At 35.3% G+C, this 12,224-nt stretch overlaps 1 protein-coding gene across 1 annotated transcript; it reads left to right on the plus strand.

Annotated features, from left to right (window-relative positions):
* Positions 1-3,655: 3,655 nt before the first annotated feature.
* Positions 3,656-10,679, plus strand: TDRD15 (tudor domain containing 15; the record flags this gene model as incomplete). Its single annotated transcript, XM_084236009.1, has 2 exons — positions 3,656-9,866; positions 10,621-10,679. 2 exons carry the CDS (start codon positions 3,656-3,658, stop codon positions 10,677-10,679), a joined length of 6,270 nt encoding a protein of 2,089 aa, XP_084092135.1.
* Between the last annotated feature and the right edge of the window lie 1,545 nt (positions 10,680-12,224).

A 12,224-nucleotide genomic window follows, 5' to 3' on the forward strand; every position in this document is an offset into this window, starting at 1 on the left:
GTGACTTTTATTGACTCTCTGTGTATCTGATCCTCTATAGTTATGGAGCTATTGAATGTCTCTGAGTGTGTTTATCTCAATACCAAACAAAAAATAATGTAAATTATATAATGAGAGCTTCTATAAAACCAGAATTAATCAGTATTAATCAGAATGGCTTTATCATTTTCACTTACTAACTTTATAAGAAGTTGTATAAATTTATGAAATTATTAGCATGGCATTTTTGAATTCTATTGTAGATGTTTTATGTTTTCTATTTTTCTCAACTTATGTGGTTTATGAGATTCCTGTTGTCAGAAAATGGCTTGTAAAACCCTAATTTGATTCAGCCCTCTCACTTTACAGATTTAGAATCTGATTCTAAGAAAAAACAGGTCCCTAAATTTCACACAATTGATTGAATCTCAAGTAAAACTCACGTTTCCTGTGTGTACAGAGTAAGTACTTTCTATGAATATAGTAATTGTAAGAAATATATTGAGTAAAGGCAGTTGGATCTGAAACATCCTGATTTAAATGAAAATTTTAATATAATTACCTACTGTATAAAATGATTGTTTTTTCCCTTCAGTTTTCTCTGAATTATAACACTCTGATCTCCAAATATGTTAGGAGTTTTATCTGATATTGGGAACTTCCTTTATCATCCTATTGAGTAAGCATGGAGAGACAGGTGAAGGAAGCTAATTGACATCCACAGAAAGGTTATTCTATCTGCCTGCTTAAAAGTCTTTTTCATAGTGAGGCCCTTTGGTGAGCATCATGGGACTTGCACATTTCTTTTATGTGTCAGTTTTTAGAGGCTCATCCACATTCCTCTTCTTCAGATTTCTTTGTGATAAATCGTACAGTCTTGCTCCTTTAGAATAGCTAATCATCCAGAAGAAATGGTTAGCTATTGTCCATTAATATATATTGATTCTTAAGCAATTTTTTTCTTCATGTAAAGTTGATGTACCAGTAGGTTTATCAGTTGCAGATATTTCCGTTCTTATCTCAGATAAGGCTGTCTTTGGATTGGTGTGTAATGCCTCAGTGGTCTATTTCTAGATGTTACTGCCATTAGGTAAGATTAGCATTAGATGAGAGCAGTGTGCAAAGTAGGCTCAGGTTTGTTGTTCTTGTGCTGTGAAAGTCCCCTAAGGCCCTTTGTATGGATTGAGGGAGGAATAGCTTTGTGGAGGAGTAGGTTTCTGGTAGTTTGAGTGGCCTGATCATGCCACTTCCTTCTGTCTGTAGACTTTCTCTGGCTTATATGCTTATGTATACTCCATACACCGTCTTCATTTAATGAAGGAATCCTTAGAGCCATATCTGCTTTTATACACCTAAAAAGAGTGTTGTGGTTCCTGAACGATTATTTATTCCCTTTCCCATTTACCCATGTTAGTGGGCACATGTTCTTTCGGGTGATCCCCAAGAATGTTTTTGGTATATTCAGAACACGATTTCTTTCTTAAGAGTTCCTGGTCTTCACTTTGTGTAAGGAATTGTGGTCTGTAAAGCGACTAAAGTCTGGGAATTGGATGAAGCCAATGACTTTAAATAATGGTGTCATAAGGACCTTTTTTTCCCTGAAGTTTTTTGGTTTATTCTAATGAAAGTCTTTAGTGTTTTAACATAGATTTTATTCTTAGATTCCAGGATCAACTAAGCATAGCCTAGGATCGCAGTAGATTAGATCATGCAGATTACTGCACAAAATTAGTTACCGAGGTGGAAATAAAAAGCATAGTCAGTACCCAGATGTCATCTTCAGTCTTTTCTTTCTGTAGCTTTTTAATGCCCTGTTTGGGTTTGTGGACTTGAATTTTATGTCTGAGAAAAGACTTATGTCCTGTTATTTTATCTTGCTGAGATAACATTTATAGCTTTGTAAGACTTTCTACTCAGATCTTTATACTCTTACATCATTTTATCCCCTTTCTCTGAGTTTTGGGGTATTTTCTAACAATTCTCTACTCGTCTTTATTTGTAGTGACTTTCCCTATTGCAGTTTTAAATTCACCATATGTGTATAGTTCTATCTACTTTTAATCATTGCCTCATAGTGACTATTTAGTCATATAGAAATGCATTATTTTCTTTGACTGTTTTGAAAACAGGAGACAGATTTTTGAAAAGCAATTCTTTGCTGTTTCCTTCAATACATTCATTCCTTGCTTTCTTTTAAGTGGTTCTCTCATAATTTTAGGCCCTGTTTGTATAATCCTCACAGAAAAAAAAATTGAGGGCCTCCTGTGGTGGCGCAGCAGTTGAGCGCTGTGCTGCGAAACTGCCCGCAGCCTCTGCAGCGCTGGTTCGATCCCCAACCGCTGGCGAGGGTCCCACATGGCGCGACAGACCTCTCTTGCCACATCCACTGCTCCCCTCAGCAGTGTATTTCGTCAGTCTGCCTGTTCTGTTTCCCGCTCTGGTGAATTCTCTCACGTTGCCGCGCTTCTGACTGTACCCAGTGCTTGTATAAATAAATAAATAAATCTTAAAAAGAAAAAAAATTGATACCTGCCAACTATTAACTCATAGTCAAGTAGGAGTTGAGCTATGTCATATCACAGTAGATATTGTTGAGTGAATTTGCATAACACTTTATACTTTTTGAATTTTTCCCTTATTTTTTTTTTATTTATTTTAAAAGATTTATTTATTTATACAAGCACTGGGGTACAGGCCAGAGGCACAGCAGGGTGAGAGAATTCACCAGAGACACAGCAGGGTGAGAGAATTCACCAGAGACAGAGCAGGGAGCAGAACAGGCAGACGGACGAAAGCACTGCTAAGGGGAGCAGCAGGCGTGACATGTGGCAATCTCCCTGGCTGGCCGGGAATCGAACCAGTGTTGCAGAGGCTGCAGTAGCTTCACAGTGCTGCACTCAACCTGCTGCGCCACCTGGGAGGCCCTCCCTTATTTTTAAAATCCCAACTAGAGTAACTTAGCTTGAGTCATAGTTATAGTAGAGAGCTTTGCCTTTATGCTAAAGATTACTTCCTCTTCCCACCACAGTTTTGGTAACCAGTTATGCCATCGACAAGGTCCGCATGTATTTAATCTACCTCAGAGTCTTTCATGTTTGCCTTTCCTTTGTGCGGTGTTCAGGACCTAACCTGTTGCCCCTGATTAAAGAAGAATCCTGGAGTTGTGTAGTGACAGGGTCCAGATATTGCTAATTGACATAGACTGGGGAGAACAGTGTGTCCCCTGTTGATTCACCATTTGCACTTGTTTCTAGCATTCCCTTTGAGTTTTGGGTTGTCAGAAGGAGTCTGCATGAGGGAAAGTAGTTTTCTCACAGTGGGAGAAAGACTTTAGTGGACTTTGTTTGGCTTCTTCCCTCTATTATATCACATCTCTCCGCCCAATATCTAGTAGAAATTTGTTGGTTTCTGGAAAATTAAGATTTTACTTTGTTTTCCAGTGACTCTATATTATTTCCCTATTTTTTTGTCATCTCTTGATTACGTCAGTAGAATTTTGGAAGTGTGGAAGGCACTGAGCAGTTTAAATGCCATCTTGTCCAGGGTATATAATTTTTCCAGCATGTTAAATTTGTTAAATATTGGTGCAGAATTATTTTTGAAGTTTATATTTACATATTTAATTTTCATAATTGTCCAGAAGCTAATAAGTATTTGTTATTTGTTTTTTTAGAAAATGGAGTCTGCGTCTCCGTTACAAACATTTTTAGGTATGGATCTAACAATATCACGTATAGAATGTTTCCCTGAGGACATTCTGGTGAAATTTCAAGGCAGAAGTAATACTGAATGTGAGTTTGACTACCACATATTGCAGAGGGAAATACAGCATATTCCCAAAGTAAAAAATAATGTAGACATTGATGATTTTTGTTTGGTAGAAGAAAGAGCATCTGGAGAATGGGAGAGAGGAAGAGTTGTGGAAAAGAAAAATGAACTCTATACTGTGCTCCTCATAGATAGTGGAGAAGAACGAAGAGTTGATAGCACACAGGTTGCTTCAGCCTGTGGCAACTTATTTGAGCTGCCACCACGGATGGTATTTGGTATTTTTACCAACATACTGCCAGTTGGGGAAAAATGGTCCCCTAAGGCTTTGAATTATTTCAAGTCTTTAGTAGGACTGCAAGTGAAAGGTTATGCACAAGCTATTTTGCCTCTTCAGATGATTCTTCTTGAAGTGCCCAAAATTATATCCCAGGTTCTTGAATTACAGTTAGGAAGACTTATTGATGGGGATTCATTTTATCTTATTGTGGAAATGTTAAAAGAATTCCCGCAACAAAAGCCGGATTTATTACAGCATGGAAGACCTGAATTGTCATTAAATAATAAAGACACTTTACTTGATATTCAACACGTTCTGGATAATTTGCAGCCATCATTGTCAGTAGGTCATATTGGAAGTATAAAAGTATCATCTGCATTGAGCCCAAGTAAATTCTATTGTCAGTTAACTAAATGGATCCCAGAGTTAGAAAACTTGACAGTGCACATGACTTTGCATTATGATAGTCTCAGTCAAGAAAGTAGTCCCATGTGTGATAATTTCGGATTACTGTGTGTTGCCAAAAGGAGAAATGGACAGTGGCACAGAGGAATTCTTCAGCAGCTGTTGCCCAATAATCAAGTGAAAATTTGGTTTATGGATTATGGCAGTAGTGAGGCTATCCCCTCAATTTATGTAAAGAAACTTAAGCAGGATTTTATGTCAGTACCGTTATTTTCATTTCCATGTTCCCTGACATATTTACATAGTCCAGATAGAGATGCAAGAAAATCCCAGCTGAATGTATTCAAACGAGCTTTGTTAGGACAGATTGTTTTAGCACACATTGATTGGTTCAGTAAGGATGAGCATTTGTATTATGTGACATTACAAACTCAAGAGTCTATAATTAATTCGAGGTGTCAGAAAACTGTGGGCACACCAGTACTTTGTCCAGTGTCTGATTTAAAAATTTCTAATATGCTAAAAGAGACTAGTGCTTTTGATATGAACAGCTTTGCAGCCCAGAGTTTTATTGGAAATATTGATTCTCTAAATAAAAAAGATACTTTGAATGTAGGTTTTCCTATTAAAACTGTAGAAATGGAGGTAGAGGCCACCTACATAGCTTTTGTAGCATATGTCTTAAACCCATCCAATTTCTGGGTACGCACTAATGAACATCAAAATGAATTTCAAGTTATAATGAAAAATATAAACAAATTTTATGACTTGTGTGAAAATGATGACCTGATCCTAAGAAATCCGGAACCTGGGTTGTTTTGTTGTGCTAGGTACAGCAAGGACAGATGTTTTTACAGAGCTGTCATTACTGAAATTAATAGTTATAAGATTAATGTGTACTTTCTGGATTATGGAAATACTGATTCCATACCGTTTTTCGATGTAAAAATTTTGCTTCCAGAGTTTTGTGGATTGCCTGCCTTAGCCATGTGCTGTTCACTTGCACATGTATTTCCTGTTGATGATTTATGGGTGAAGGCTGCAATTGATTATTTTAAAAAAATTGTCTTGAACAAAGAAATTTTGCTTCAAGTTATAGCAAAAAAAGACGACAAGTACACTGTAAATATTCAGAATATTGAAGCCTCTGAAAATATTGATGTTGTCTCTCTTATGTTACAAGCTGGGTATGCAGAATATTGGGAAGTAGAACCAGAATCTGTAAGTGAATATTCAATGTTAAATTTAAAATCTAAAGACAAAGACAATATTAAGGAAGTCACGTCTGCTTTTCTTGAAGTACCTAAATCTAAAATGTACCATTCAAATAAGCTGAAAGAAAGTAACTTAACTTTGTTAAAATCTTCAGCTGTCAATTTCTCAGATTTAAAAAATCCTTTCGTCTTGTCTGTGGGACATGAGTCACCATGGCCTTACAAAGAATATTTTTTTAAACCAGGAACAGCCATTGACATTAAGTGTTCTTCTTCTTGTGGCCCAGGTGACTTTTCATGTCAGCTCCAGTGTAAGTTAGAAGATCTAAAATTACTAATGGAACAAATTCAGAATTATTATAGCTTACATCCTGATCCTTTTCAGATTGGGCAGGTTGCTTGTATTGCTAAGTATTCCAAAGACGGGAAGTGGTATAGAGCTGCTATTTTGACTCAAGTATCAATAAAGGAAGTTGACATAGTATTTGTTGATTATGGTTACCAGGAAAGAGTTTTAATTAAAGATCTTTGTGCTATTAACCCACGTTTTCTTTTTTTAGAAGCCCAAGCTTTCAGATGTAGTCTTAACCATGTAGTTGATCCAATTAGTCGTAAATTACTCAAGTGGACAAAAGAGGCTTGTAGAGACTTTGGGAACTTTGTTACTTCATCTAGAGGGTTATTGACTTGTGTTATCCACGCCTTAGTTCTTATAAGCCCAAACTATCTCTGTAATCTAGTGGATTTACAATCTCCATCTACTAGTGCAGAAGAATTTCTCATTAATCATGGATCTGCACAGTACAGCACATTGTCAAAGCCATTCCCATCTTCAATTCATCTTTACAGTTACTATTATTCTTCCTTTAACATAAAAATTGGAAGTGAGGAAGAAATATATATATCTCACATATATAGTCCCAAAAAGTTTTATTGCCAGCTTAGCAGAAATAATAAAGACCTAGAGATGATAGAATCAAAAATTTCAGAGATTAATAACCTCAAGAATTATAGAAAATGTAATTCTAGTAATATGAGACTGTGCCTATCCAAGTATATGGAGGATGGTCTCTCTTACAGAGGTTTAGCAGTACCAACAGATTCACTCTCTGACTTTCTAGTCTATTTTGTGGACTTTGGAAACAAGCAGTTAGTGGAAGAAAGTATGCTGAGGCCTATTTCAGATCAGTTTCCAGAGTTGCTCCTTACACCTATGCAAGCTATTAAGTGTTTTTTGTCAGATCTTAGAGATGTAGATATTCCAGCAGAAATCAGTAGCTGGTTTGAAGATAATTACTTGGGTAAACCATTAAGGGCCATAATATTATCCAGGGAGTCAGATGGCCAGCTTGGAGTAGAATTGTATGATGGATATCAACATATAAATCAGAAAATTAAAATGTTGCTCCATTCTTATAGAAAAAAGCACTGCAGCCAAACACACTGTGTAGAAAAAGGTGATAAAGTAAATGAGAACAGGAGACATACTCTTTCTTTGAAAGGCAAAGTAGAAAACAGCCATCAGCATAATAGTCTAGTAGCATATTCTGAAAGCAGAATAGATCAATTAATGAATTCCAAAAGTATATATGCCAGGCTTTTGAAACCATCAGTTTGTTATAAAATTGAACCTGTGCTGAAAAACAAAGTGAAGATGTCTTTGAATGATGGAATTAAAAATAAGTGTGTTAAGATTGTCTCTGGATCTGCACATATTCTTGGTGAACATGATGTGGGCCAGAATTCAGAAAAGGTTGTTTCACAGTCTTTTATCAAAGAATTTAATCAAGCAGCCTCAAGAAACCTGCATAACCTTACAAGACCACAGATTAAAGACCTTCCTCAACCCAAAATTTATTTGAATGCCAAAGTTAAAGGGTATGTTTCTAATATCAGTAATCCAGCAAGTTTCCATATTCAACTTGCTGAAAATGAAAATGTAATCATCAGACTTGCAGATGCTCTAAATGATAGAAGAGCAAATACAATGGAGAGAAAATTAGTTAAACCCATGGTGGGAGATCTTGTTGTTGCAGAATACTCTGGCGATAATGCCATCTACAGAGCAGTTATTAAGAAAATCTTTCCAGAAAATTCTTTTGAAGTGGAATTTATTGACTATGGTAACTCTGCTGTAGTACACATATCTAAAATCTATGAATTTAAGAGGGAGTTCTTGACTGTTCCTCAGCTGGGAATCCATTCTTTTCTTAGTGGAGTCAAATGGAATGAGCCTGATGAAATATGGGACAGCAAAACTGTGGATTATTTTGCATCAAAAGTAAGTAACAGAGCTGTTTCTTGTGAATTTTTGAAAAAACATGAACAAAAATGGGAAGTCAACATAATCTGTGATGAAAAGTATGTCATCAGTGAACTGTTGAAATGGACAGCATGTTCAAAACTACAGAAAACAGTTTTGCAAAGACCTCATGTTGTCTCTCAAAAGGTGAGCTATGGTGAGGAGAGCGAAGTGAAGAAAGGGGGAACCGGTGAACACGGAGGTTCTGTGATCCCTCAGCCATCCAGCCAACACCTGGTTACGATTCCTCTTGAAGCCTTAAAACCTGGACAACTTGAAAAGGCTGAAATACTTTATGTTTCAAAAAGTGGGACATTTTACGTGAAGTTAGATAAAAATAAGACAGTTCTATCAGATTTAACAATATTAATTTCTAGAGAAGTGAAAAAATCCTCTTTTATATCTATGAACAATATTGAGAAAGGCTTAGAGTGCTTGGCAAAATCTAAGAAAACTTTCAAGTGGTATCGATCAAAAGTAGAGAGAAAGTGTGTTGATGAGAAAGTGCTTGTTTTTTTGGTTGATCGTGGTAGGTATGAAATAGTGCCTTTAAATCATACCAAGGTGCTTAGTAATGAAATCAGAAATATTCCAAGACAGGCCGTGCCTTGTAAGTGGATTTGGCTTGAAAATTTTAGGAACATGTCATTTGACTCCATTGTGTGTTTATTTGCTCATTTGGAAATAAATATCCTTTTCCTGAAATACTTAGACACTGCCTGGGAAGTAGAAATTTTGCTAGATGGCTTGTTGCTTTTAGAATATTTAAATACAGTCCTTGTAAAAGAAAACAAACTCAGACCTTCAGAAACTATTTTCAACCTGGAATCTAAGGCTTCAGTGTCATCCTGTACAATAAGGTCATTTACTTGGGCACAGCTCCAGAGTGGCGGGCAGTACTCTGGCATTGCCACTGCTGTTTCTGATCCATCCAACTTCTGTGTTCAGTTAGAAGATTTCTTTGACACAATGAAATCTCTTTTTATGTTGCTTTCTGATCTGCCAGAAGATTTACAGACAGTGCCCCAAGAACACATAATTCCAGGTTCTAGTTGTTTGTTCAAATATGAAATAGAAGATCAGTGGAACAGAGTAGAAATTTCTAAAGTCTCTACTCAGTCTTTAGTTCTTGTATTCATTGACTATGGATTTTCTGTTTACATACCTTATTCCGATATAAAACATCTTAAAGTTGTTCCTGAGGAGCTTTTGAATTTGCCAAGGCTAAGTTATCCGTGTAGCTTATATGGTATCTCACCTGTCAAAGGGGAGCATTGGAATGAAGAAGCAAAATCTGTCTTTCAAGATTTCCTAAGTAAACCAGGCTTAGTTTTTCAGTTCAGGAAACATAGTTTTGAAACAAAAATGAAAGTAGATGTCATTCATGAGAAAAACAGTGTGGCAGATATATTAGTTTCATCTGGTCTTGCACTGTATTCTGAAGATTCAGAACATATTGATGCATTTTCTGCTGGATCTACTAAAACCCAATATAAATCACAGAGTCAGCCTGTTTGTCCATTGTTACATCAAAATGGTTACAAAAGAGAGAATATAAATTATTTATGCCCCGAAAAACAAAAACTGAAAAAGCAGAAGTCTGTAAAGAGGAAAGATGTCTATAAGAAACTCTTAAGAAAAAACCGTATTAGGAAAAGATTATTACATTCCAGAAATTTAACTCTCAGAAAGATTGATAGTGAAAAACAAGATCCCCAACGCACCATTACATTTGGTACATACGCAGCAGCTTCATTTTGGGAATCGCCTACTGGCTTGAAGAGCTCCAGTTGCCTCGAAAACATTTTTCAGAAACTACCAACTGAAGTGATGCAGGAGAATAACACAGTGAACCCCAGAACAGCGGGGCAAGCATCACACGTGAATGACAAGACTGTGTCAGAAGAACACTTGAAAGGTAAGTGGCCATTTTAAAAAAGTAGATTCTAGTTTTGATTCTTTACGTTTGTTATTATGTGCTAAAATTACCCAAATTGAACATGTCATATTATAAGAAAGTTATTAGAAAATCTGAATAGAGGGATAAACTGACAGTGATCACTGGAATTATACGGTGATGCTTTACTTACTACCTGTTTTGAAAGGTGACGTTTGAGAATATAGTGGAAGTAGATGATTTTAACCAGATATTCATGCATTTCCTCTAGGACCTAGTTCCTCTACTACCTACATTCCCTGAGGACTATTGGTTATCCTTAAAGAATGACTGTATTTGTTTTGAATGTATTTGGTGAAAAATAGTAGCTTAAAAAGTTTCTGGTGCTGCTGTGCAAGAAACTGAAATATTTAAGACCGTGTATACACACGTGCAGTGTTATATTAGGTTAATGGTTAAATTTCTATTTTGAAGATAGGAATTATGATTTAAGGGACAATTATAGTTCTAAATAAAGCTAGGTATTTTTTCCAGAGTGGGCATATACTACTAACTGATTAAGAGAGGAATATTTTAGTTATGTAATTATGTAATACTGAGGTATACCTTGTTTATGCCTGATTTTGTAACTTTTTTACCTTTATATTGTAGCTTTTAGGAATTAAGTAAAAAAGAAGTTTTGTTTATAGAAGGAATTAAAAAAAATAACTCTCAATGTAACCCATAATGCTTGCAAACTGGATACAACATAGTTGTTTTTTTCCTTGCTTTTCAGTAGGGGCAGATGAAAGTTCAGATCGTTTATGCATCAGCTTGGCAACAAATGATCCCTAGGATGCCAAATAATCCCTCTTGTTGTAGACGCTGTGATCTGTAATAGAAGTGGTAAGCATGGGCCAACTTTTAACATTAACACATTTTAAAGGATGTCATGTCATTCAGCCTGTTTTTCCGAGAGACACTGATTAGAATGTTGTAGAAATTTTATGTGACTGACAATTGCGATTTGATTTCAATAGGAAAAGTAGGTATGCCCCTAAAGTATCTTGAAAATATTTTATATGATAAACTTATTTGCATGTGCTTTCACACTCAATAGATGATCTCATCTTTACCAGTGGCTGTCTTGCATATTTCAGTTGCCTTTCTCACCTAAAGCCTTTTTAAATTAATGCTTTGTAGAGTCGTAATTGCATCCATGGATAATATAGAGTTAATGCTCTATATGCATGTTCCTTGGAAAATACAGATGCTTGTAGGATTGATACTTATTAAAAGGCTATCCAGGAGAACTCAAACTTCATCCTATGATTTTTTTCTCTCTTTAGTGCCTACCATGGTATTTTTCTTTATTTGATAGTTGGATATATTGGTTTTATATTTTGGTTGCATATTAGTTATGGATATTTGTGACATTCAGGAATGCTGATCTTTAGTGGGGTGGGGCTATAGATAATTTGTCAGTGCCTCTGCTTCTGAATTGGAATATATTTTGGAAGTAAACATTTATTGAGCAAATATAGAGTACTGTTTTGGTGCAGAGTTAGATCCATAAAATTGTACAAGTGCGTGTAAGAGTCAGTATAAGTCATATAGTTTTGAGAACTAGAGATTTGGTTATTTAAAGACTATTTGGGAAAACTTAGAAATATCGTAAGGTAGGAGAATAATAAATATATCATTCATACATGCACATTGTATGTGTTGCTGTTACCAGTTTTTTGAGTATAGGAAGTGATTTCCAGAAATACTGTTATTTAGTATACTGAAGTTAAAATTTATTCAAGGCATGGAAACTCTCTCTCTATATATATATATTTTACATTATAAGCTAATCTCCAGTCAATTTACATTTTTGTAATCTAAATTTGAGTACTTTTGTCCTTTCTCCTGAAACCTGACCAGATCTTGAAGATTGTTTCCTACAATTTAGAAGAATTCTCCCATTGGAAAAAGGAATAACTGTACATAATTTCTGTGATTTAGATTTGGGTTTCTTTTTTTTTGTTTGTTTTATTTTGGTGTCTTCGAATGATTTGGTTAGTTGAAAAAAAGAAATGACTTTGAATGCTAGAGTAAGAATTTTTTTTTCAGCTCCAATTTAATAACTAAGGACAACTTTTAAACTTTTCAGAGTTCTTTTAACTTCACTTAGGTGTATAATGTTTTGTGTGGAAGAGACTAGAAATAGACAAACTTTACAAATTTGGCATTTAAAATATTAGATACTGTAAAAAAATGACATTTTTATAAGTTAATTCCTAATTTTTTTCCCTATTTGGGCAGATGTCTAATGCAGAAAGTATTTGATAATATGAATAAAATTAGATTTTGTTCTTTTAAGATAAATAGCACTGTTTTTCTTTTCCTTTTCTTTTG

Source organism: Talpa europaea (genome assembly GCF_964194135.1).
Source record: "Talpa europaea genome assembly, chromosome: 6".
In the NCBI taxonomy this organism is placed as follows: domain Eukaryota; kingdom Metazoa; phylum Chordata; class Mammalia; order Eulipotyphla; family Talpidae; genus Talpa; species Talpa europaea.